This window comes from Diceros bicornis, chromosome 2, assembly GCF_020826845.1.
Source record: "Diceros bicornis minor isolate mBicDic1 chromosome 2, mDicBic1.mat.cur, whole genome shotgun sequence".
NCBI lineage: Eukaryota > Metazoa > Chordata > Mammalia > Perissodactyla > Rhinocerotidae > Diceros > Diceros bicornis.
The window spans coordinates 37,148,767-37,176,108 of NC_080741.1; the positions used below are offsets into that span (position 1 = coordinate 37,148,767).

Below are 27,342 nucleotides of genomic sequence, written 5' to 3' on the forward strand. Positions count from 1 at the left end.
AGGTCACCTATGGCTGATGTCTGGGGAAGGGCTTTGAAACTGTTCAAGAACAGGATGGTACAGGGTGGAGTGGGAAGGGTGGTTGGAGACAGAGAGGAGGAGGAAAAAGAGAAAGAAAACCACATGAGTTTAAAAGACAATGGGACTTCAAAAATGAAAACCAGAAACGAAATGCTAAAAATGGAAGCAGAAGCAAAAAGTTTTTCAATAAAATTATGACAAAGCAAAACACAAGTCTTTGTACCTATTAGGATTTACACTGATCCTCTCACCAAGGTACTCTTGATAGTGCAGTTTGCTTCAAGCCCGGCTTCCTGGCTTGATCTTCCTCGATCTGGCGTGATCACATCAGACACACACCCTTAGACGTGATTTCTTCTGAGAAGGTGCCAAGCCTCTTACCTGACCACCAATCACCGTATCAGCACATTGCATCTCTCCGCAGACAGATTCCATGCTGGCTCCACAACAGCACTGTCCCACACCCTGCCCCAGGTCAGCACAAGGTTCAGGCAATAAAAGCCAAACTGGCACAGAAAAGTAAATGCCCACAGTCCGCTTTTACATTCATTTCCAAACCGCATACAGTGTAAAAGACAGCAAAGGCTGCTTCTAGGAACTGTGTCTACTGGCTTCTGCCAGAGAAGCAGGCAGCCCTGCCTGCACCGTGGCCCCCAGAGCTGCACGCATGCTGTCCGGACGTGCTCACTCTCAGGAGGATGCTTGGCTATGGCAGTGACAGTGAGGAGATTCGCCTCTCATACAGCTCATTAGAAAGGTCATCTTGTGTTTTCAATATGAAACATTTCATACGGTAAAATCCAATCCCAAGACTTCTTGGATTCAGTCTTCACACACTTTTAAGCGTGACTTTATTTGGTACTGAATATAGTTCAGACTACGTAAGACATCACTTCAAAATTATGTGAATACCATCACCATTTTCAGCTGCAAAAAAAGGAAAGAAGTTACCCACAATTTTTTCAGCCAGGCTTAGGAAGATCAAGACTATTCAAGTGAAAACTCCCAGACATCTACAACCTTCCTCCCCGTTTCAGAATTACCTTTCAATAAATCTAGAGGAAAAAAAAACTGATTAACTTGCTCCAGTTCCCGTTCCCTAAGGCAACAACATGTACACATTCCCTTCTCAGACATTGTGCTTTTGGATGTCTGGCCCATACTGCTTGCCAGTTCTGGGAGGCAGGGGAATCAGACAAGCAGCGAAAGTGCTGTGTAAGCACGGGGGCAAGAGCTCGAGGCAGAAGTGAAAACCCTGTGCCGCCAGGGCAGAGAACAGTCAGCTCCATACAACATACAAATAAACTCAATGCTCACATCCATCTTTCCTGGGAATAATTTTTGAACTCCTCAGAGGGAGATCTGAAACATTTTAAAAATACATCGCTCCTTTTGCCTGATAGCCTAGTATTTCTGAAGAAATGGTGAGAAGCAGTACAGGCATTCATCAAGGAACAAATGAATTTTTTCATGAGGACAAAAGTCTGAAAAACAGTACACTGAGGTTGGAGGGGATATTCTGTGATGTCTGACATTAGACATGTCCACCGCTTTCATAGAACACTACCATCTGATTACGGGATGAAAGTCCTTTCTTAGACAATGTGAGTTTTGCAGAGTAACACTGTATTGCTTTGAGAACAACTGAGCAGAAAGGTACTCAGCTAAAGATGTTTGTGAAGGTAAAGATCAAGTGAACCGGTTCACAGTTAAAACTCAGGGGCCGGCCCGGTGGCGCAAGCGGTTAAGTGCACGCACTCCGCTGCGGCGGCTCAGGGTTCGCCGGTTCGGATCCCAGGCGCGCACCGATGCACTGCTTGTCAAGCCACGCTGTGGCGGCGTCCCACATAAAGTAGAGGAAGATGGGCACGGATGTTAGGCACGGATGTTAGCCCAGGACCAGTATTCCTCAGCAAAAAAAGAGGAGGATTGGCAGATGTTAGCTCAGGGCTGATCTCCTCACACAAAAAAAATTACTTAAAACTCAGCCTTGCAGGTAACTTGATGACATACGCAACATGTCAGGCACAAAGTGACGACAACTTCAGCACTGTTTTGGGCTGCTCCCTTTAAGAGTGACTTCCAGGAAAGGGTGACACATGATATCTGGCTCTTCGAAGTACAGCTTTTATGTTAGGACTGGATTTAGATCTTAACCCCCCAGACTTTTAAAAGTCTCTTCTTGTATAATAATTTTGCATTTAAAAATCCCTCATTTTGGGGCTGGCCCCATGGCATAGCAGTTAAGTGCGCGCGCTCCGCTACTGGCGGCCCGGGTTCAGATCCCAGGCGTGCACCGATGCACTGCTTGTCCAGCCATGCTGAGGCCGCGTCCCATATGTAGCAACTAGAAGGATGTGCAACTATGACATACAACTATCTACTGGGGCTTTGGGGAGAAAAAGGGGGAAAAAGGGAGGAGGACTGGCAATAGATGTTAACTCAGGGCCAGTCTTCCTCAGCAAAAAGAGGAGGACTGGCATGGATGTTAGCTCAGGGCTGATAGTCCTCACAAAAAAAAAAAAAAAAAAAAAGTCCCTCATTTTTTCTAACCCTTTAATTGGAACTTACTTGAGCCCTATCCAGGTCCTCTTTCCACATTCTCTCCCTAAATGACCCCAGCGATTTCTACAGCTTTGAGTCACCACTGATATGATCAAGGCTTCCAAATTTACATTTCAAGCCCAGGCCTCTCCTGTCAGCTCCAGACAGGTATAATTAACTGCCACCTTGACACTTCTATATACTTAAATGGAACTCTTGCTGCTTTCTCCCCCCCATACCTACCTCTCTACTAGCAGTCTGCCCAGCAGCTCTTACAAGAGTCACAACCACTCCTCCCTCAAATGTGGAGCCCAGCAGGGCCCTGTCTATAAATGTATAAGATGCCATCACCCCTCACCTAGATGACATCTCCTGCCTCCAGGTTTCCCACCTTCTCATCTGTCTCCAGAGTTGCAAGAGTGAAAGAAAAATCTAATCAGATTACTGCTTTATTTAAACAACTTCACTGACTTCCCAATATATTTCAAATAAAGTCTAAACTACCATCATTACCAGGTCCTGCATACCAGGCCCTGCCTCCCACCTTGACTTCATCTTGCTCTGCTCACCCCTCACACACTGCATGGCAGCTACATGGCCCTCTTTCAGGCCTCCACAGAAGCGAAGCTTTTTACTTGTCCTTCACCCTACATTTGGGATGCTCCTCATATGGCTGGCTCCTTCTCACTCTTGAAGTCTTATCATTAATGACACCACCTCAGAGAAGCCTGGCTAACAGCTTCATGTCCCCCTTGTCCATAAGCACTCCAGACTTTCCCATTCCTTCATGGCACTTAATATATTTGTAATTATGCACATCCGTTGGCCAAGTCTGGTTTGCTTTCCCCACTAGAGTTCCACAGAGTTTGTTTTGTTCAAGATCTTTCTAGCACCAAAATGATGGTATCGGACATATGGTGCTCAGTAAAACACTGGCTGAACGAATTGAGATTTTTTTCCTAGTCATCTAGAAGGATTGACTCCTCCTCCTTACTTGCTAATTTCTATTACAATCGCTAGAAATATTCTTTCTCTTGATTCATTTTTCAAACTCTCTTAAAATTAGTAAAGCCAGCATTTTCAAAAGTAAACACACAAGATGACTGCTGATTACAGACACACACTATCTTTCATGGTTCCAGCATTTCAAGACACATGCACACATGCAAAGTACCTTTTACTGTGGAGAATAAAAAACAACTCTCATCTTGAAAGTTCTGAACCATCTAGGATAAAGCAGATGTATAATTAAGATCCAACTGTCCTGTCTTAACTGAGGAAAAGATTAAAATTAGTAGTTAAAGGAAAATGTCATAATCTGTATATTGTCACACAAGCACAGGACTCAGTGGCCAAAATGGTAATTCATGAAGGCAGCGTGAGGTAGTAAAAATTTACACCTGCTGCACTGGCAGGGCCTTGTGCTAACCGTGCCTGCCCCTGAAGGTCCCTGCGAGATCTGATCCCTGATTCCTGCCGGCTCCTGTGAATAATCGCTCTAACAAAGAGTCACTGCGTGAAGTGCTCTTCTGTTATTACTTGCTTGTCACTCAGCACTAGGGGGAAAAACTGTACTTCTAATCTTATTGTTTTTTAAAATTAGTCATCAAATAGCAGACAAAAGGAAAACACATCCAAATACCTCTCTTCATAAAAAGGGCCAAAGCCCCCACTCACCCAGAAGTCTCCCAGTGAGTGTCTGAATTCACAAGGTGGGGGTGGGGGTGGGGGACCACAGTTCTCCCTGATTTGTATTCTTGTATCACTAGGATACCTGAAACTCTTGGTTATAAATTCTCACAAATTTTGATCCCCAAACTCTCTGAAAACAACTCTCATGAGTAGTTGGCAAAAGAGGTCACAGAATTTTTCCATAGGTCTGCAATGATATATATAAAAGTAAACACCAGTGTGAACGGGAAAAGCAAGAGGGCTTGCCAGTTCAAGTTACCTGATCGCTAACAAGAATGTGAATACCAATGGGACCCTGTCTGTAAACCTGGTTAATTTGGTGGAAAGGAATATTAAACACCAATGCAAGTTTTCGAGCGACTTCTGAGGCAACCATTTCTTCCAAGTAGATTGCATGATAAACTGAAATAAAAAATAAAAACAGCATTTTAGGAGTAATCTTTGATCTGTTTTCTACCTAATCTAAAGGAAGATCACACCTTTTAAAGTACTAAAAAAATAAAACACAAAAATAAAAATGGGAACAAACTGATATTTCTTTCCCCCTTATCACCCATCTGAACTACAATAATACATTAAGTATTTATGCTCACACATATATAATTTAATAACCAGTGACAATAATCTCTGTACAAAGGATTTGAGGTTTTAATGTCTCTTAAAAACAAACAGGAATTGACTGCAAATGGGCACAGGGGATCTTTTTGGAGTAAGATTGTGGTCATGTCTGCAAGACTGTAAATTTACTAAAATATCACTGAATTGTATACTTATAATGGGAGGATTTTATGGTATATAAATTATACCTCAAGAAAGCTGTTTTCAAAAATGATATGTGTTTCTAGCAATATATAAAAAGAACCCTATAAGGGTCATAGTTTTTGATTCAGTAATCCTACTAGTCGGAATTTATCCTAAGAAATAAAAGCTACCTCTCTCCCCTCCGCCAGAGAATTAAAAACAGTGTAAAAGAGGGCCGGCCCCATGGCTTAGCGGTTAAGTGCGTGCGCTCTGCTGCTGGCGGCCCGGGGTTCGGATCCCGGGCGCGCACCGACGCACCGGTTCTCCGGCCATGCTGAGGCCGCGTCCCACATGCAGCAACTAGAAGGATGTGCAGCTATGACATACAACTATCTACTGGGGCTTTGGGTGGAAAAAAATCAATCAATCTAAAAAAAAAAAAACACACAAACCAGTGTAAAAGAGGCCACAGGAAAAGCTATGGATGTGGACAATGAAGCCTAGTTCTTCTTTACAAAAAGTCCTAGTCCACCCATGTTCTGTGTTTCTGGAACATGTAACTTAGCAGCAGACGCTGTCTGCACAGCACCAGGCTGTGCAGCTGCCGTGCGTCTGCCTCTGTCGCTCCCGCTCCCATACCGGTTCAGGCCTGACACCCATCAGGAGTATCAGTGCTGGAGCTTTGCTTCTCCAAACAAGGGTTTTTCCTTGTTGTGTTTATGAGTACAGAAACCTTTGCTAATTATACTTTATGAAAAGCTTAGAATTTAGAACTACAGTTAAAAATTATACAGATGATCTAGTGCAGGGGTCACCAAACTACAGCCTGTGCGGGCCAAACTCTGCCTTCCACTTATTCTTTTAAAATGAAATTTTGTCAGAACATGGCCACGCGCATCGTCTCAGATTGTCTATGGCGGCTGCAGCACTACACGGCAGAGCTGAGTGGGACGAGACCCGGCGGTCTGCAGAATCAGTGCGATTGACTACCTGGCCTTTCAGAGAAAAGGTCTGCTGCCTCTGATCTAGGGTTAAGTTCAGCAATATTTCCACACACTCCTCCACAAACACTCACGTTTAAGGATACGCCTTCCAAAATATTTACAATCCTGACCACAAGTAAATGATACAGAAGATCTTGATGATACATGGAGAGCTCCTTTAGACTTTTTATTCTTTTAGACTAAGACTTTGTATCTTTAGTCTTAAAATTCACAGCTTTTGAAGTCAAAATGATACCAAATGGAAAGCTCACAACATGCTTTCCTTGGGATTCTGCCGTAAAATTCAAACAGCTAAGTATTTTTCAGCATTCTACCCATTATTAGAGCAAATAACTGCCTCTTTGAATTCCATAACACATTTTTCTCTGAAAAGTTCTGGGTTTGTTGCCCTTATTTTGTTTCAGAATGTGGGAAGAGAGAAGATATTTCCACACACCACCCTGCAAATGAGAAAATATATGCTGTAAAAAAAATGCTTTGTTTTTTAAGGACCATATTTAGAGGAGGGGAGAAGGACCAGGATTTTTCTCTCTGCCCTAATCCAGCACTCTATCATACAATTACGGCAAACCTGCAGGATGAGAAGCCCTCCCAATTCTCAGGAGAGTAACGACATAGAGTATATTTACAACAACACAAGGACACGGCACCAACTCACCATAGAGAGCTCAGAGTGCTGGCCAGACGCTTGTCTGAGACAAGTGCACACACTTAGTCTTGTTACATCTTTGCACATGTGATATTTTAAGTTTATTCCCCATTCAGTAAAAAGGAAAAAAAGAAAAGAGAAACCCTCCTGCTTTCTTGCCAAGGTGCAAATGTTACATTCATCACTTCAGTAAATATGAGATTAAAAAACAAGAGCAGCAGCAAAACCCCAAAGCATTCAAGCTAGTCTTTCACTTGTTAGATATTTCTGGCATGAAGGACCATATAAAAAAGATCCATAGTGTGGCTGAAATAACCGAGAAAGGCCGACAGTTTCCTCTTCTTCCGAGGACTTGACCCAAGAGCAGCTGCCTCTCACTGCTGTCAGGACTCCTACATCAGCAACTGGGCAGTCCTGATCCAACAGGAGTCCTTCCAAGCCCTGCTCAGTCTTTCCCGTTTCTGCCTCAGTGTCAGAAAGGGAGTGACAGGAAGCTGAGGTGCCCTCGATACCCACCGTAGGGTGTCCCACTGCCATTCTCGCCTCCACTGCCTGCAGCCTGCTGCTGCCCCTGCAGTGGTGTGCTGCTTGGCTGCTCCTGGCAGACATAGATGGTTAGGCGGGGCCTAACCGACCTGCAATCAGAAGATGCCACTCATGAGCCTGGGAGAGAAAGCTGCCTCACCACATGTACAAATGATAACTACAAGAATCTAAGTTCTATTTCCTTATAAGAACTTTACAATGTTATTTTATTATAGAAAATAATTTACTAATAAAAATATAAAAACACACACCTCACACCAACTATCACAGGTGGTCTAATCTGATGATCCAGACTCTAAACCATTGAGATGGTCTGTCAGATGCTGGTAAATTTAAGTTTCAAGATTAAGTCAGCAATTTAAAATCAGTTAAGATTCAATTTTAATGGAATTCTCATACCACAAGTCTAGAAATAGCAATGATAGTAAATGGATCTTAAAAGCCAGCACAGTTTACGGTTCTATCATTTTAATTCACAATTAGAAGTTTACATTTTTAATAACTATTTAATAGTAGTCAAATGACCTTGAAAACCATAGATTCTGTATAGCTCACCTAAATGAGAAGTTTGTTTTCTTGGCAACAAACCCAGTCGTCTTCAAGAAATCAGTACTGCCCATGTGCATTTCTACCAGTCTTACAGTCTACCTCTGCCCTCATCAGTGCCTGCATCATATCTGGGCCTGCCCTGAAGGTGTACACAAAACAGTCTTCTTGTGAGCACGATGCTGCCGATGCTCGACAGCGCACACAGGCACACGCCAACCCAGCGTGGAAACACATTCTGCCCAAATTCCCCACGCGAAGAAAGGTACATTCTTATTTCAAGCAAAACAGTTCCTTTTAAACACAGTATTTTACCTTGACTTCAGTGAATTATAGAGCCGAATTCCATCGGCTGCACCACATATTTGTACTAAATCCTCCTTTGTCAGTTTTAATAAGTCGGCACCTGGAGAACAGCAAAAAGAGATTCTTCTCAAAGAAATGGAAAAAGCTGGCTACTTTATGGTATTTGTCTTCAGACAGTTAAATGTCCTTCAAACTATCACAGGTATCCTGAGTATACACATAAACATGAACAACACAAGAACACACACACACAACCCTGTCCCTCAGAACCAAAGAAAATGCTGGCTCTTCCGTGTCCCAAATCAAGAAGGAGCTTAGAAGCCCAGAAGCTGGTAAAGCAGATCAATGCGCGGGGCCTATAGGACTGTCTGTTCCTAATACAGGAAGGAGTTCACCGCCTACCTTATTTTGGCTGGGTGGTGGCTATGTGGATAAACATGAAAATTAAACTTGAGATCACCCAGACCAATCTTTTATTTTACAAAAAGAGGAAATGGAAATCCAGAGTTTGGGGGACTTGCTCCAAGTCACACAAGTTGGTAACAGAGCCAGGAGTAGGCCTCTTTATACTGCAACACGCAGTGTAAAGTCAAACATTCTGGAACATAACAACCCTGTCACAGCAGCCAGTTTTAATACAAAAGCATGGCAGAGAATTGCACGTTACACCTTAAGATTTCTCCCATAAATACTTGGTAAATGTAAATGACATGGTATCTAGGATTTGCTTTAAAATACAACAGAAAAGGGGGAGAGGGTAGAGAGCAAGACTGACCAAAGGCTGGTCATTTTTGAAGCTAGGATGGTGTCATGGGAGTTCATCGTAGTCTTCTCTCTACTTTTTGTTTGATTTGTCCATAATCTTTTGTTTCTCCCTTTTATTAACACTCAAGATGTAGTTTAATTGGGAGAATTAACATACTCTCTGGGATTAAGGCATGACTTGCATATGATAAATATCTACTTACATACAACAAAATAATGGGGTTATCTATTTTTGAGGGCTTGAATGTGAGAGCCTAATAACTTTCTAGCTTTTAAGAGAAATAAAGAACAAAGAAGCACATCTCCCACAAGGCACAAGCATTGATGGAGTGGTTTTATGCAAATCAGGTAAGCAAAGACAGGCACACTCTCATCTCTCTACCAGGGCCTAGTACACGCACCTCTGAAAACAGGGCTCACAGCTGTGACCAGAAGTGTGTGTGTGAACATCCTTAACCCATACACAGAACTGGACAGATACTTATGTGTACAACCCTTTCTGAAATGTGAATGCCCAAGAGGCTCAGGTCAAGAAGCCTCACTCTCCTCTTTACCATTCTATTGTTGGGAAGCTTACAGGGTAAGGAAAAGGCAGGAGGCCAAGCCATATGATCAATGCTCACAGTGAAAAGGGCTTAGAACCCTCCAGACGAAAAACATGGATCCATCTAATATACCAGGCATAATCTGGGACCTCCCTCAGTGCCAACTGTCAGAGCTTTCTGTATGTGCTATGCTCTGCATCTGTCTTTCCTATGAGGGTTCAATATGTGTGTGTGCCCCGCAAGTGACATTTCTTAATTCCTAGTTTTTCACAGATAAAAGGCTTTACTTAATCATATAAAAATGTGGCTACCAGCTAGCAAATGACTTTCATTGGCTACTTTAATTTTACAGAGACAAAGAGCTACACAGGGAATGACTAATCCTTGCACAAACCCTACAATAAATGGCTGACGTAATAGGACACCATGTTCTTTGTGAAATCAAGCTTTCCTCTAGGCCAAGTATATACACACACGTTCTTAAAAGGCTCAGGCTGGGTTTTTATAGCCCCACGGCACTGTGGGCAAAGCAAAACTGACTGCCACTTCACTGTGGCCCAGAGTTTCTCAGGATGTTTAGCCAGGACATGTTAGGAAGCTTTCTGTAGGAAAAGGGTCCCAGGGCCAAATACGTTTGGGAAGTGCTGCCCCTGCCCCACATGGTGTTATCTATTGCTGTCCCTTTAGATAGGTTCCCTACAGCACCATTTGGAGAAACACTGCTTGGTCCCTTTTAAAATTCCATCTTAATATTCCCTTAGCTTACCATGCAAGAAAAAATTCACACTTAAGTATATAAAAACCACACCAGAGGACATTCATACCATGTAATACTACACTGCAATAAAGAGGAACAAACTATTGATACACACAACTATGTGGATGGACTGAAGGGCATTATGCTGAACGAGAAGAAGCCAATCTCAAAAGGTCACAAACTATATATGCTTCCATTTATATAACATTCTTGAAATGACCATATCATAGAGACGGAAAACAGATTAATGGTTGCCAGGGATTAGGGATGGTGGAGGAGGATGTGGGCAGCATAAGGGAGATCCTTGTGGTGATGGCACAATTCTGTACCTTAACTTCAGCAGTGGCTGTATGAATCTACATAGGTGATAAAATGACACAACTATATACACACATTGCACCAATGTCAATTTCCTGGTTTTGATATTGTACTATAATTATGTAAGAAACTGAGTGAAGAGGATATTGGAACATTTCTGTACTATCTTTGCAACTTAAAGTAAAAATTATCTCAAAATAAAAAGTTAATTAAAAAAATGAAAAAAATTGCGTAGAACTATATACACCTATACACAAATGAGGGCACATAAAACTGGTGAAATGGTAGATTGTACTGATGTCAATTTCCTGGTTTTGATAGTGTACAACAGGTATGCAAGATGTTACCACTGAGGGAAACTGGGTGATAGGTACACAGGACTTCCCGGTACACATTTTGGCAACTTTTTTTTTTATGAATCTATAATTATTTTGAAATTTAAAAAAAAATTAAAGTTAATAAAAGCACAGAGATAAGTAAAGCATGCACGTGCGCACACACACAAACATACCTGAAAAATTGGAAAACAGTCTTGTGTAGGAAGAGAATCTGTTTTTGAGCAGCCATTGTTGTGTTTCCTGGATCGTGGCTGAAGGCTGAAGTTTCTATTAACAAAGAAAATGAATATAAATAGAAGAAACTCTTCAAACTTAAAAAATATAATCCAAGTCACTGGCATGTTACAAAATAGAACATTTAAACAAAACACAGAAATCCTCCAAGTTTAAAGTCAAAATCACCCAAGAATAGCATAGGTCTGACTACTTAGTGCCCCAAACAATGACTCAAGCCCCTGTCATCAGAGGCTTAAAAATGCAGGACCCTGAAAGCATCTGCTAGTTTTAGGAAAAAGATACTTACTTCACTAGACGCCTGTGAAACTCCATCTCCCTGATGATTTGGGGAAGAAGAATTGCTGGAGAGAAGGAAAGCAAGGATGATTATTAGGATATATATTTTTTAAGACATTAAAGGCTATTAAACTACGTAAATGTAAAATAATACTGTGGGACACAGCAATGTAAATTTGCAATAAGAACACTGGCACAACTGGTCAGCGAGTGAATATGATAATAAGGTGAATGCAGTTTCTTAATTTGTGCCTCCTCCTTCTATACCTGTTCTAGTAAGAAATTCAAGTTTTGGGCCGGCCCCGCGGCTTAGCGGTTAAGTGCGCGCGCTCCGCTGCTGGCGGCCCGGGCATGCACCGACACACTGCTTCTCTGGCCACGCTGAGGCCGCGTCCCACATACAGCAACTAGATGGATGTGCAACTGTGACATACAACTATCTACTAGGGCTTTGGGGGGAAAAAATAAATAAATAAAATCTTTAAAAAAAAAGAAATTCAAGTTTTATGAAACAGAAGGGTTCCAAATATCTCCAGGGGTGCTAGGAAAATGGAAGATACTGATTCATTTGAGTTAGGAAAAAAATGAGAAACCAAATAAGACAAACAGTTGAAAATAACTGCAAAAACATCTACTTTAAGAAAATAATGAACTACAAGAAATGGCATAATGATCCTAACCCAAAATAGAAAATGATATCCTTTTAATACATTTATCCATGACTCAAGAGGGTAGAATTCAAGACAACAAAAGAAACAAACTTGTACCACTATCCTAGTGTTCCTAAGGTAAAATGAAAATGAAAAACAACTCCTCAGGAATGTGGCCACCTTCCTGGTCCTGAGCTCTGACTCCTTTCTTAGTACTTGTAACCTCAATTACTTAGGTTTATGATGTTGTTTACCATCCGTCTCCACCCACCAGAACTTAAGCTCCTTTGGACAGGGATTTGTCTGTCACTTACCATTTTTTTTTTGTGGAAGATCAGCCCTGAGCTAACATCCGATGCCAATCCTCCTCTTTCTGCTGAGAAAGACTGGCCCTGGGCTAACATCTGTGCCCATCTTCCTCTACTTTACATGCGACACCGCCACAGCATGGCTTGACAAGTGGTGCATCGGTGTGCACCGGAGATCCGAACCTGCAAACCCTGGGCTACCACAGGGGAGCATGCACACTTAACCACTGTGCCACTGGGCTGGCCATGTCTGTCACTTACATATCACAGCACCTAGAATAGTGCTGGGCACACCATGGGCTCTCAGGAAATATCAGGTCAACTAGTGACTACATGAATTCACAGCTCATCTCTAAAATCATAATCAATTATTAGGATTATTCAGATTGGACTGACTGTGAAACTAGAAGAGTTCCCCTACATAATAATACGCTGGGCTCCTTCTCTCCCGTGTCTCTGTATCTAACAGTGTTTTTCTACTCTTAAAGCACAGTAACCTACATGAAAACAAGCTGCCTCTGTAGTCTGTCCATCTCCTCAGGGAAAAAGCATGTTTTTGTTTGTTTTCTCAGCAGACTCTGTTATGGTCTAAGTGTTTGTGTTGCCTCAAAACTCACACATTGAACCTTATCCCCCAATGTAATATACAGCATTAGGAGGTGGGGCCTTTGGGAGGTAATGATCATTAAATGAGGTCATAAGGGTGGAGCCCCCAGGAATGGGATTAGTGGCTTTCTAAGAGTCGAGAGAAGTTGCTTCCTCTGCTCTCCTCTTCACCATGTGAGGATACAAGTCGGCAGTCTGCAACCTGTAAGAGATTGCTCACCAGAACCTGACCATGCTGGCACCCTGATCTCAGACCTCCAGCCTGCAGAACTGTGAGAAACAAACTTCTGTTGTTTATAAGCCACCCAGTCTGTGGTATTCTGTTATAGCAGCCTGAGCTGACTAAGAAAGACCTTGTCAGCATGACTAGAGTATAAAAAAGATCTGACCTACTCCACATTAGTTCTTCAGCAAAGCCCCAGGCATGGAGCGCTCCCCCGTGGCACCACTGCAGCATCTTCATGATGCCCGAGACGCCTCTCCTGCTCCCACCCAGGGCTCACTAGATTCTCAGTTGCCAGTCAAGGCCAGATAACAGAATAAAACAAAGTCCACCATTCCCATTTCTAAAACCATAGTAAGTCTTTAGAAATTGAAAACCTGCACGTTTAAATACTTAATTTAAAAAAAAAAGTGTGTCTGTTGGGAGGGAGAATAGGGCAGAAAATAACTCTGATATGGTGAGCATTAAAGACAAGTGTACTTTGTCATAAATGCAATCTCACATATTCAAGTCTCAGTGTCACCTTAATAACTCACTGGCCTCTCTATTCATGAAGGCCATTAATGCTGTTTTTATCTCACAAAGAATGTATCTTGAAAATGCCTCCTTTTCTACAATTTCCATAGTTGTGAATGTGTGAGAAATAAGGGGCTAGGAGCAAAAAGGCTGGTGGGTGAAGAAAAGATAATTTTCCTCTGAAAATGAGGTACAGGCTATTTCCCATTACTATATACTTCAGATTAAAAAAAAAAAAAGTTGCTGTAAATTGAGAGAAATGGAAAGGAAGGAGCATGAGCCTCAGGCACATAATTACACAAACCAGATACCTGTCTGGGACACTGCAAGTGCTCTGCTGTGGGGAGGTGAAAGTGGGCGCTGCAGAAGGACTGCTATTCACATAGGCTGTGGGAGTATCGGGCCATGGAGAACACTAAGGATAGAAACAAAAATAAATTAATGATATGTTTCTAAAGTATGTGGAAGAAATAGTCTTGTAATTCACTCTCTAGTCTGGCCAAATGCAAGATTATAAAACACAAGACACCTGACACTTATCAAGCAAACTCACAGAAACATATCAAATCTACTTCTGTGCAGCAAGGAAAAATTTTACCTGCTATATGCGTCTAGATACTGATTAATCTTAGGGAAGACCTGAAGTGATGATAGCAGCAAAAATTTATAAAGGCATCTTAAATATATATTCATGTACAATTTGCTTTCCAGAACTTTCACCTCCCTCTTTATCAATTCCCCAATAGGTACTTATCTAGATTTAAGAATAGCAGAGGCAAGACAAGATTCATAAGCAACATCTGACGTTGCATGGTGACCAGGACAGGGGCTGTGTCCTACCTAGTGTTCTTTCTGTCCTCTTCTCCAAGGAGCAGTCTCACCAGTACCTATTTGCTTCCTTGATTTCTCTAAGATTAATAATCGCCAAGTAAGACAAGACAGGCCCAGCATCAAAATACATCAACTGTGTATGGTACTGCCTATACCTATCTACATATGTTTATTATTTATATTTTCTGGAAGGGGCATGGTGAACTTAAATATTTTTCAGCCCTCGGCACAATTCTGAGGAAAAATAGAGCAAAAATACAAAGACACATTGGCTGTCAATTAGGAGAGCTGAAAAAGGTAGTCAAAAACATGCTGAGCAGGCCCGAGAGGCCTCAAGTAGATGTCTTCAAACACAAGGTATTGAGGGACTCCATATCACTCCACAGGTGTTCTTTCTAAAATGAATCTGTCTCAGAATGCCCTCAGTTTCCAGGGTTCCCTTTCATAATCAATCTTCTTCCATTTTATACAAAAAAGGCATCATCTCTCACCACGGCCATGAGGTAGAAGACTCTGCCAGAAACTAAGCAAAAGGCCATTCAAAGTTATCAGGACAGATACTAAGAAAGTACATGACTCTAAAAAAAATTCTTCTGCATATCAAGGGGTTTTCACTTCCTCGCTTTCAAAAAAATTCAGGAGGACCTATTGCCAGCTGACACATAACTGAAATAATCTCCTAGATCATATAAAAATAGATCACTGGGATTTGTGGCAGATAACTCAAAAGGAGTTCCAAGACCTGAATGCCACTGCTGAAAGAAAAATAAATCTATCTAAACTAAGTTTCTCTTATCTATAAAAAAAATTTAGAACTTAATTATGTTTCATTCTGTCTCATCATTCAATATGTATTTCCAATAACATTTCTGTTTTTACATTTAACAATTATGCATCAAAAATTTGTATGATTTGTTGTTTAGATAAGCCGGTACCAATAATAATAAGTTTTAAATTTCTCAACTGACTTAGCCTTATGGTCACAGGAAATTTTAAAAATTAAATTTCAATTTATAAAAGTTTGTTGTCAAGAAGTAATTAGGGTGATCATGAAAAGATTTTCAGGCATAAAAGTATGTCATATTAGGAAAAAATTATTTAAGGGGAATGGAGGAGAAAACAGGAGATCAAGAAGGAAGAGCAGGGGGCCAGCCCAGTGGCGTAGTGGTTAAGTTCGCACACTCCGCTTTGGCGTCCCGGGGTTCGCGAGTTCGGATCCCTGGCATGGATCTACGCACAGCTCATCAAGCCATGCTGTGGCAATCGTCCCACATATAAAGTAGGAGAAGATGAACATGGATATTAGCCCAGGGCCAATCTTCCAATCTTCCTCAGCAAAAACAGGAGGATTGACAACAGATGTTAGCTCAGGGCTAATCTTCTTCACCAAAAAAAAAAAAAAAAAAAAAAACGAAGGAAGAATAGAGTAAAATTTCAGACTTCACTAAAGAGCTTGATCATGAACTTTTTAAATGAACAATGCTGGGTGTCACATTGCTATGGTATTTAGATTCTACAGGATACACTTCAAAAGTAATGTAACAGTTTTATCTTGAATTGTAAATACAAATATTCACTATGCCAGAAAATTGTCTCCTTTGCACCCCTTTAAATTTATGATGAAAACTTTCAGATGTCGACCTAAAAATGTGTAAGGGAGTATATTCTTTTTCAAAATTCTTTCCAGTGTAAAAGTGTCAAGACCACTAGTGTGAAGGAGCTAAGAGACTGAAGCACTCTGAGGAAAGAAACCAAGTGTCTCCAGTGGTTACAGGAGCTTAAAACGACATGTCTGATGCCTGTAAAAAGCACGGATACAAAGAAAATAAAACAGAAATCCCAGAATCTTAACATTCTTTACAACTACCCATTATGTATCTTCTCAAAAATGGGGAAAATGACTGCAGACTTATTGTTTCAACTACTGTCAACTGTCCAAAAAGAAATCTACTCTGGCTGGACAGCATGGCTAAACTTATTGCATGGCATACCAATTTCATTATAAATGACATTTTACACAATACCCATTCTTTTTAAACTAGGGTCTTTCTGTCTTAGAAAGTAGTACCTCCTCAGCTTACACAGTTTGAGGAACCAAGACCTGGTGAGCCAACTGGTAATAACATACAGGTGTCACACGCTCACGGTCATCTCTACTACCTGGAAGATTTTCCTGCTAACACCATCCTTCCCAGATACAAAATATTACAACGTAGCATAACACACACATCTAAATAATGCAAACCTTTTAATATTAAGTCTCTGCAAATTTGCTTTGGTAATTACTGCCAGCTGTTTGAGGAAATGAAGCCATCAAAAAGCTTCAAGTTACAATGGCAGAGTAATATGGCGGAGACACCAAATTTACTGAAACTCCATAAACATACCTACTTCACTTTTCCACATCTAGATTCCTTTAACAGTAGAAAAGGACTTAATAGGTGACATCTAAAACTTGCCCAGTAAATATGAGACTCGATTCACTGAACACTAAAAAACTAGTATTCAGTGAAAACTGGTCCTGTTGGGAGGCCTCTACTTTTAGAAAATAATGGATTCCAAGTTCTTAAATGGCCAAGCTGAAGGAAACACCAAGAGGTGCCTACCTGTGTTTTATAGGTTTCTCTTGCAGTCTCAACCCAGGAGGATAAAGGCATACCTAGGAATATTTTCAGTGTTTCTGCTACCTTGTCCCTCTTCCATGTCTTTAGAAGTAAGCAATGGTGCAGTGCCTACATTTCTGAAGACAATCTGTAATTCACTAAGGTTCCAGCAATACCTGGCCTGGACTCATACAATCATGGGTTTGGTATCCTGTGAACAAAGTCCTTCCTCTGGTAGATTAGAAAATGATGACCCATCTTAGACTGTAGGAACTGGCAGCCCTGATTTGAGCCAATAAAAGAGAGCTCAGAGGCACACAAAGGGTTTTGTTGTGCAGCACCTCTTAGGAACCAACAGTAGTGCCTCTACTCAGTGTGGGACCATTTCACACAGCACCTTTGAACTTTAACAGATAAGTCTGGATATCGCTTTCCACTGAAAGCCAATTTTAATTATCCGAGAACAGAAAGAAATGCTGGCCTGCCTTCGTAGGCACTTGAAGAAATATATGAAATGCTGTGGACTTTACTTTTTAAGGGATTAATCTGTACCTTGCTTTTTTTAAACAGGTTTCCAGGAGGAGCTCTAACCACCCCTAGAAGTATCTTAACCAAACCAAATGCAGCCCGGGGCAGCAGGCAACACGCAATAGGAAGATGTGAAATCCCAGGCCAGTGAACTGCTGATGTTTTGCATACTTTAGACTTAAGAATTATTAATAATTTACTAACGATTCTACTATCTTCAGAGTAGCCCTGGGCTATAACAGATTTCTTTATGAATTATCAGAACCCGTTCCTTTTAATTAGTTTATAACAGGAGAAGAAAAGTGATTTCAGTTACCAGGGTCTCCCCAAAGAAGTTTACTAAGAACCATTTGTGAGTCTTCAGCTGGGAAATCAGAAGAGGAATAAAAACATAAAATTGAGGGGCAGGTGTTTTGGGGAAGGAGTATCCAGTTGTTCCATACAACCTTGATTTCAATCAAAAAAGCCCAGTTAAAGAAAATGCAATATGTGTGCTCCCCATTCACTCAGATGAGTACATTTTCAGTTTTATTGCATAGAGAAGCATTTAAAATACTTTCACTCAATGCTTTAATTTGGAAATGAGGTTCCTGTGATAGCATTTATGACTTTCATAGTCTATAGATAATTACAGATACATGTATAAGAATGAGAATTCTATTTCTGGCACCTTGATAGTACAAATACTTCAATGATGAATAAAGTACCCATTAATACATATGATGACAGTTATTTAAAAAAATTATTTAATGCTCTGTGTTTACATTTACTGCAGGTATTCAGCTGATCTAAGTTTACATAACAGGATTAACCTTTGCGGACTCTTAGATGAAGAGTTGTGCCATAAAACAAAGATTTGCTAAACTTAAGCTGACAAAGCTCATGTTCAACCAAAAGTCCTCCAAGTGCACGCTGGGGGGAGATAGGTGTGAGTATAGCAAGGTGCACTCTTCTGGCCTGAAGCATAAGGTCACAACAATGCAGGTGCCGAGAGGAAACACTAATGCACTCAAAGATTTTTTTTCCTACCAGTGCTGCCAAACAGGCTTTTAAAAGCACAGACAGACACACATTCTTATACTACATGCAGGGAGATGTGACACAAAGTATACTGCGTGCGTTAATGTCAAGCTTGCTGCCATCATTTCTCTAAATATCCATGAAATTTTCTTAGCAGTTATACATGAGAAAGCAAAACCTTTTTTAATTACAGAAAAATGATAACTATTTTACTAAAGAAAGTATTTTCAATTAATTTCAGTGCTCTTGAAAGAAGTGTGTGTGAAGGAGAGGGAGGGAGGGAGGAAGGGAAAGAGACAGAGAGGGAACACATTTCTAAGTGTCGTTTTTCCCTCCAAAACCACCCATATGGTCAACTTCGTTTTAAAGTGTTAGATTTAGGAAATTTTCCTCAGTGAGGAACAAACAGAAAGCAGGAAGTCTAAACAACAGCAAATTAAATCAAGACAAGGACATCAAAAACAAATTTGGCGTTACTTTTCGGTGGAAGTTGGTCCTATATCTAACACTGCACAAGGTTTCTTGCACAATGAAAAGAGAAGCAGAAGTCCCTTACACTGCCTCGCTTTGCCAGAGAATCACCGTAGTCTGCTGGCAAAGTCCGCTTGCTGGACTTTTTCTGCTCATGTTCAACTGCATCTTCAATTATAGGCTCAAGCCTCATCTGGACAAACACCAAAGATTGGGATCAATGTCTTTTCATTATACAAAGAAAGATCTAATACCCTGCTTTATGTCTCTGCAGTCCACTTAAACAAATGCATGACTAGCAGGATTCAAAATTAAAGAAAATGCAAAACCCCAGCAGTGACAAAAATTGGACATTCTAGGCCCCGACTTAATCTCTTGCTAACTTCAAGGTTTTTAAGGTCTTTTTCTGAGACCTGATTGGGATTTCAACATCTTCATTCAAGATCCCACCCAGGAAACTAATCCATTAAAATCCCAAAATTTAAATAAAATGTTTTCCCCACAAATTTCACAAAGAACATTATGTCAGTCTACCACCCAATCTTCCCCAACCCCTTTGTAGCAAAACTCATCCTTAGAGATAGTGCTAATATGCAAACATCTGCTTCTCTTCAGAAACCAACATGCCACTCTGCATTACCTCTGTGAGGATCGTGGTATCATAGGATGGCTGATACTTTTCTTTTTCATGAGCAGTTCTCTTCTCCATCTTCTCTCGGTCAGTTTTTTGTTTCCTGTCTGCACCTTTAGGCTTAAATACAAAGTAGATTATTTCATCCATCAGGCTTCAGACAAACAACTTTATAAGCATAACTGGGCCTTAATTACTGAAAGCCTAGTTTCCATCGTTTACCTTAAAAACCTTGATTTGGCAGCTAGCTGAGTGTAGATGGTCTGTATATTCTCCATTTTCATTCTGCTTAAAAGTGTCAACCTGGATCCTAAAAGGCACTCCCTTTTCACCTCCGTGCTTCCGTGGAGTAAACTCTGTGCTGATGCAGTGTACCTAGAAAACAAGTCAAGCTGAAATGGATTCCAAGTACTGTCCACTGATTGCCCTTCTACTTTGTTCCTTCTTGGATGTCCTGCTAGAGCTATAAATTCAAGATCCTCTCAAACAAACTCCTACATATTAGCCAGATATCTGTCATGACTTTCTGATTTTTTAAAAATATATGGCTTTCTTTTCACAAATCCAACTGAGCCTTTCTGAACATTTTGGGAATGAGCTCTTCCCCATCCAGTGCCTCTCCTCTAACGCAGGACTTGCTCTGATTACCAGTACAACTAGCTTCCTGTGTACTCCCTCTACCTCCACTCCAGACCTTTTGCTGCTCTCAGACCCAGGGTCCTAAACCTTGCACATAGCTCAATCCACAGCAGTCCTCACCTCATCATTCAGAGCTTCCACTGTTTGCCCTCTACCGCCATCACCCCAGCTCTAGCCAGCCGATCATCTTACTGCTGTTCCCACATACATCAACTTGTGATGCTTTGCCTGGGGAACTTCCACAGTACAGAAAGCCTCATCCTACCTGTATCCATCTAAACTCTTCTGTCAACCCTTCAAAGTTCACTGAGGATCCTGAGGATAATACTCATCTTCCACCATTTCTGCCCCCTCTCCCAATACCACCACGACGACAGCTTTAGGGTACTGCACGGGGTTAGTAACAAGACTTTGGTAATTACTAACTGCTACACATCTCTTCTTCTAATGGCTCAAAGTTAAAACTGATCTCTGCAGTATGACTGCACAACCTGAGATTTAAGGCTAGTGCTTACAATGCTTTCATTCACTATCTAGTTACCCTGTTAGACAAACACTATGAGAAAATATTCCACAATATGAACCATGTCCCTAGTGATTGTGAGTGGACTGGTAGACCACAAAAATGCAAAACACCAAAGATTCTTTACAGTTCACACAAACTAGAGCCAACTTAGGCTGGTCAGCAACTAAGTGCTTTTCCTTCGCTACATAAAGATGACCTACTCAGGAGTTTTAATTCGATCACTTACAAATTTGAACATACTGGGTATTAGAATTACTGTTGATTTTATTTTACATATAATAATATATTTTTTAAAAAATTCATCTCAGGGCTGGCCCAGTGGCGCAAGCGGTTAAGTGCGCACGCTCCGCTGCAGTGGCCTGGGGTTCGCCGGTTCAGATCCCAGATGCGCACCGACGCACCGCATGGCAAGCCATGCTGTGGCGGCTTCCCATATAAAGTGGAGAAAGATGGGCACAGATGTTAGCCCAGGGCCAGTCTTCCTCAGCACAAAAAAAAAAAAAAAAGAGGAAGACTGGCAGATGTTAGCACAGGGCTGATCTTCCTCACCAAAAAAAAAAAAAAAATTCATCTCTTAGAGATATAAACTGAGTATTTATGGGTGAAATGAAATGCCTGGGAGTTACTTTCAAGTATTCCATCAATAAGTTAAAAAGGGGAAACTACTACTAACTGTTGAAGCCAGGTGATGGGCACACAGAGGAGTCATTATTGTTATTCACTTACTTTTGTGGGGTTTGAAAATTTCCGGTATTAGAATGTTTTTAAATAATGCTGAGAGAATCTTAAAACTGTACACTTTTTTCAACCAATCCATTTAAATAGCAGCTTTCGTTCAAGAAAAATGCATCTTACGAAAAACTGAAGATTTGTTGTTACTATCAGTGGTAAAAGTAACATTTAAATAATGCTTTACATATCAGACTGTCTGTATACATGTTAGTTTATAAATGACGGATTTAGTCGATTAACTCCAATTTAATAGTGTATATATATTTTTTAAAAAGACGTTACAATATAGTTTACAAATAAGCATTTAAAGAAAAAGATATCGAGCATCAAGAATTCAGTCTCATCCATGGCCTTCTAAAGAACTAGGCTAGTATGCTTCTAATAACGTAAAAATCCAAACCTGAATGAAAGCAGATGTGCGTTTTGCAGGGTCCCACAGAAATTCAACTGCATTTAACTGGCTTGGATTTGTCCTTGTGTCAATTATTCCCACAGACATTGGAATATCTATATTTTAAAAAGAAGTTACACAGAAACTCATCCACTGTAATTAAAAAGCTTACAACTTACTATAATTATGTCCTAATGAAATTATTATATCTCCATGCTGAATTTTTTCCTCCAGTGTTCTCCATGGTCAACCACTTCAACACCAAGCTGAGGTGTGGAAACCCACCTAATGCATATCATACTTTCTCCCACCACGGTTTCTACTTCATTTTATTAAGAATATGATGGATGGTGCCAATCACGAATTAAATAAATGGTTTCAAATTCATAAAATTCTTGGCTCAAGTTCTTTTAGCACCAAAAAATGACTTCATTTTTAACTATAAAACAATTCAAGGCACACAGGATCCGCTAACACCAAAACTCTCTCCACACAATTACACGTGGTGCCAACATATCAATGGGTACAGCTAAACAACGGCCTTCCTCTCTCCATGGTCTTCTGACGGCCACTTGTACCTAAATCGAGAAGTCTGTCTCCTGGGCGATTCCACTTCCAACCTTCAAGTTGCTGATGCTCTGTATACTGTAGCCGTCTGTCATGGAATACCACTCTTATGATGCTCTATGGAATAAGTGGGGAAAATAAGTACTTTTAAACTGTTCCAGCTAAAATGCAGAAGCATTTTCATTTCTTATGCATTAACCTATAATAGAAGAGTATACGAAAACTAACTCTGCTTTAAACATTTTGTAAGTGAACTGTTTTGCTCTTGGATACCTGGATTATGGGTACAATTATTTGGTGCAAAGAATTATAACTCAAAAATAAAAAGCACAAATAAAATGGTTTAGTAAAATTTTTATTTAAAAATTTGATACTGAAGTTCAAAATTAAGGTACATGCCCATAAAATTAGTGAGCAAGAATTACTTTTCTATGAAGAAACCATCAGATGCACACAGGAATTACTAAAATGAAAAGGTAGTATAAACTCAGAGAAACAGAGAAACCTAGGCATAATGGTAAACCTATTAATTTAAAATAATAGTTGATAATTGAGTTTCTTTAGAAAGACAGTCAAGGGGGGAGATCTGCCCATCCCTCAAAAAAGTAAACCGACATGCAAAATTCATTCTCAACTATTTAACCTGCAAGTGAGGTTATCTGAGGTAAGAAAAAAAAAACCACCAGATAAACTTTATCCAAACACTCAGGTCCCTAGGGAAGGTTTTAACTCTACAAACTTTAGACCAATTCTCTGCTCTCCATCCATCCCTCCTTCACCTCCCACAGGTTTGGGGTGCCAACTACTGTTTCATTCTAGGAATGGATAACAGGTCATCAAAATGCATTCAGATACCAGATTTGCACTAATTAGTGTGTCTGACATATTTACAAATAATTATTTCTCAGACTATGATGTAGTAAGATAATCAGATTTCCAGTAAACGCTCTGCTGGTTTGAACAGGAAACAATTTGTTAGCAATACATATAAATACTACTTTAGTACCCCTGCCTTCCCCAGCCCCCAAATACTGTCCAAAACATAGCTGATAATTGTTTTGAAGGGAACCATTTAAAAGTAGCAATATTTTAATTTGAAATAGTTAAAAAGAGGCAACGTCAGTGATTAGGAGTAATGTGTAAGTCTATAAAGGCCCAGCTGCCACTCCAATCCATGCCCATCTTCCCCACCTGAACCCACGTCTGCAGGGCCTGCCCAGGCAGTCCGCCAGCACCCACTTCACACCACTGCCTGCTGGCAGCAAGGCCCTCACAGTGATGGGGCATGGGCTGGTGGTGGCCCCGGGTTCACATTCGCCAGCAGGCTGATCTCTCAGAAGAAAGTGTAGCACAGAAAATATCATGATTTTGATTCTTCCATATTTAGTAAGAACCAGATTAAATCCACAAATTCAGATGAAAATAGTATGAGAATACAGATATTAGATTTAAGAGCTTAACTAAACTCCATTCTGGAAAGCCAGACTAAGATAGTACACTAAGGAATGTGAAAGGAGGACCATAGTTAAGAAATTGCAAGATATAAAGAAAACTTCTTAAACAAAATTGGAAGGGAAGAAAGTCATTATCTGGACATTTGGACTAAAAGGAGACTGAATACACCTAGGAAACCAGCAACAGATAAAGGGGCCCTAACAATAAGACAGAAACAGAACAAGCAGTGAAAGCACATCACTGAGTATGTTAAGCACATTCAAGAAGTTCCAAAGCACCTTTGATAACCCAGCATTTGATGCCCAAGACTCCCTGACAGTAGTAGAGTCAAAGATCATAGGGCGAGGAAATTCAACTCTAGATGGTTGCAGAATATTTTAGGGATCCTCTAGCTGAAGAAGGATGTGATCTTTAAGAAATTCATCCTGTAGTCTTTGGCAGTAGCAGACTGTAGCTCTGAATCCCAGGCAAGATCTCAGAATGTAACTGGATGTATTCTGGCATATCCACCAAAAATCAGACATGTGGCTTACCAAGTGGAAGAGGAAACTGATTTAAGACCTTTTAAAAATTAGTCCTTTCCAATCTGTAAGCTAACTGTTTAGTGATACTGATGCTTTCAAAATAAGTACCTTTGTCTAGGTAGAATATGCTGGTGTAACGTCAGCAAAACATCAACTTTACACTTACAATTGGATGGTTTCTCTACTGTCAACAATTCATTATCTCATGATTAAGAGTCATTTTTACCTTTTTTTTTTTTTTTTATAATTTTATTTATTTATTTTTTCCCCCAAAGCCCCAGCAGATAGTTGTAGGTCATAGCTGCACATCCTTCTAGTTGCTGTACGTGGGACGCGGCCTCAGCATGGCGGGAGAAGTGGTGCATCAGTGCGTGCCCGGGATCCAAACCCAGGCCGCCAGCAGTGGAGCGTGCGTACTTAACCACTAAGCCACGGGGCCGGCCCTACCTTAATTTCTTAACTTGCACTAATTTTGTATATTAAATGTTTTGGGTTTTTTTGTTTGTTTTTGGTGAGGAAGATTAGCCCTGAACTAACATCTGTTGCCAATCCTCTTCTTTTTTTGCTGAGGCAGACTGGCCCTGGGCTAACATCCGTGCCCATCTTCCTCTACTTTATATGTGGGATGCCTGCCACAGCATGGCTTGATAAGCGGTGCATTATGTCCATGCCCGGGATCCGAACCTGTGACCCCCGGGCTGCCGAAGTGGAGTGCACAAACTTAACGGGGCCAGCCCCTATTAAATGTTTTTACATGTTTTAACTTAGAACTAAATCCAAGGAAGGTGAACTTAAAGCAGTCAAATAACAACTTAATTAACCCTGCCATTCCAAGTTAATCTGATAGGTGTTTTAACTAGCTCACCAAAAGTATTTTAAACATTAAGTCTCACCTATCAGACTGGTTACTTCTAAATCTTACCACCTATTCAGGGAACTACGCTAGAAAGCCAGATTGTCTTCACCAATAAATGACAAACTGCTCTAGAATGACTTTCTTCAATGCTTTGATGGAAACTTAATTTTGGCATTTGATCTAGATACTAAAGTTGGTTACATTTTCCTCAGAATACTGACGAGTCACGAATGGTGAAGTGAGTTAAAATTATTATTTAAAATGAGTTAAAATTATGAATTAGTAAATTCTACAGTCCAGCAAAAAAAAAAAAAAGAAAAGAAAAGAACAAGCACAAGGAGGAATAGATGAAACAAGATAGGCAAATTGTTGATTGGCAAATTGTTGGTAACTGCTGAATGTGGGAGGAGAACTTACCAGGAGGACTCATGACATAGATGTATTATCATATACCACCATAACAGAAATACGTGTGGATTCATCACACCCTTCTACTTCTGAGTATGTTTCAATTTTATATAATAAGAAGTTAAAAAAAAGTGTTCCAACATTTTTGGATCCAGTTTTTAAGGACCTCAATTCAGGGCCCATCAAGCCCTATTTCATTTTATAGAGGAATCTACAATTAAAATAATTTTTCAATATATTTTTTTCAGCATCTCCTAGTCATCAAATGTAACTTTCACAGTAACAGAAGAGTTCACCCTTATCTTCTCTTAAAAAAAATATTACTAGGTTGAATTTTAGCCAAGTGTGGCACAATTGGCAGACTTGCCCAAAGGTGAGCCAGGGCATCCAATGGCTCGTCTGACAACAAGCTAGCTGGGACCAGGGCATGCCAGGATAATCTTCAACATTTCTAAGTTTCCTAGACATGGAAAATGAGAGCCATTAGTCTGGCTCCTTGACCAAACTGTACCTATTTTTCATTAGAGTCTAGCAGAGTATAGCCAATCCAAGTAGGGCTTGCTCACTGCAAACCATGCTGATGACTTTTTAAAATGGTGAATCCAATCAGTGTTTGCTACAGATCAGAATAACAACAGGAGGAATAAAAAAAATAAGACCATTTGACTCATCCTCTAGAGAAATCACCAAACCCACTGATTAAGCATAGACATAACAGATTCAATGTACAGATGGCAAACGTGAGAATGGGCAAATAACCTCTCTCTTTCTGTTCCAAGTATGGTGGGAGCCCCAGGAGGCAGAAGAAATCTAGGAGCTTACTTTGCACTGGCGAAACAATGATCCAGTGTAGAACAGACCCGCTATCTTTCCCTCAACCTCCCACTGGACTGGGGGCTTCCGGCCCCCAGGAGTGGGAGGAGTACTAAAATATCCCAAAGACTCTCAGGCCTCCACGTGCTGAGCAGCTGACTTTCCCAGACACGCCAAATTCATTAGCATTAGTATTAGCATCCATTCCCCCTACCAAAGCTCCCTTTCCCATGCTTGCCCTCTAAAAAGGCAGATCCACAGAGGGGAGAGTCTTTCCAACGGAATGCCTCTCCGTACTGAGGGCCCAGCAATACCCAGGCCCCAACATGGCTCTCTCTGTGGGAGAATGGAAGGATCAAGAGAACTCATGCCTGCTTCTCTCTTGCTAACACTTAGCCACACTGAAGTTTTTGCCATTTCCCAATTAAGCTTCTTCCATAAACCTTGCCCTGTAAAGCTATGGAATTTATAATAAACCATGGTGCATGATAGGTAGAGGCTAGAAGGACCCACCTTGCATGACACTGGAGGGGACGGGGATGGTTCTGAAGATATATCCTAAAAGGAACAGGTTGGCCGGCCAATGGCTACGCCTCCTATACCTGGAATGACTGACTTTTTCATTCAGATACATCAGTAGAGTGAACAGAGATTTCAAATTTTAGAGAAATTTTAAGAAGTGAAATAAAAGGATTTTTTAAAGTTTCATATTAATACTTACATTTTCCCCCACATTATCTTTTACTTTTAAAGAGAAAC

The 27,342-nt window shown here is 40.6% G+C and overlaps 2 protein-coding genes across 4 annotated transcripts in view; one reads left to right on the plus strand and one right to left on the minus strand.

Moving 5' to 3' along the window:
- FBXL2 (F-box and leucine rich repeat protein 2) overlaps nucleotides 1-18,272 on the plus strand; it is a 132,052-nt gene extending 113,780 nt beyond the window's left edge. The window contains exon 16 of the mRNA XM_058554652.1: nucleotides 17,593-18,272. The gene's annotated coding sequence lies outside the window, so the exon portion shown is untranslated. The remainder of the gene's footprint in view (nucleotides 1-17,592) is intronic.
- UBP1 (upstream binding protein 1) overlaps nucleotides 72-27,342 on the minus strand; it is a 54,481-nt gene continuing 27,210 nt past the window's right edge. The window contains exons 4-16 of one of the 3 annotated variants that reach the window (XM_058554598.1): nucleotides 22,539-22,644; nucleotides 21,970-22,076; nucleotides 19,895-20,047; nucleotides 19,682-19,792; nucleotides 19,127-19,234; nucleotides 13,900-14,003; nucleotides 11,296-11,350; nucleotides 10,946-11,039; nucleotides 8,059-8,149; nucleotides 7,168-7,286; nucleotides 4,517-4,659; nucleotides 3,740-3,791; nucleotides 72-948 (exon numbers count right to left, since the gene is read on the minus strand). In XM_058554598.1, the coding sequence (XP_058410581.1) occupies nucleotides 911-948; nucleotides 3,740-3,791; nucleotides 4,517-4,659; nucleotides 7,168-7,286; nucleotides 8,059-8,149; nucleotides 10,946-11,039; nucleotides 11,296-11,350; nucleotides 13,900-14,003; nucleotides 19,127-19,234; nucleotides 19,682-19,792; nucleotides 19,895-20,047; nucleotides 21,970-22,076; nucleotides 22,539-22,644 (1,281 nt within the window). In that variant the 3' untranslated portion in view covers nucleotides 72-910. Of the gene's footprint in view, nucleotides 949-3,739; nucleotides 3,792-4,516; nucleotides 4,660-7,167; nucleotides 7,287-7,752; nucleotides 7,886-8,058; nucleotides 8,150-10,945; nucleotides 11,040-11,295; nucleotides 11,351-13,899; nucleotides 14,004-19,126; nucleotides 19,235-19,681; nucleotides 19,793-19,894; nucleotides 20,048-21,969; nucleotides 22,077-22,538; nucleotides 22,645-27,342 lie in introns of those variants that run through there. The other 2 variants (XM_058554607.1, XR_009222024.1) reach the window with 2 other exon arrangements.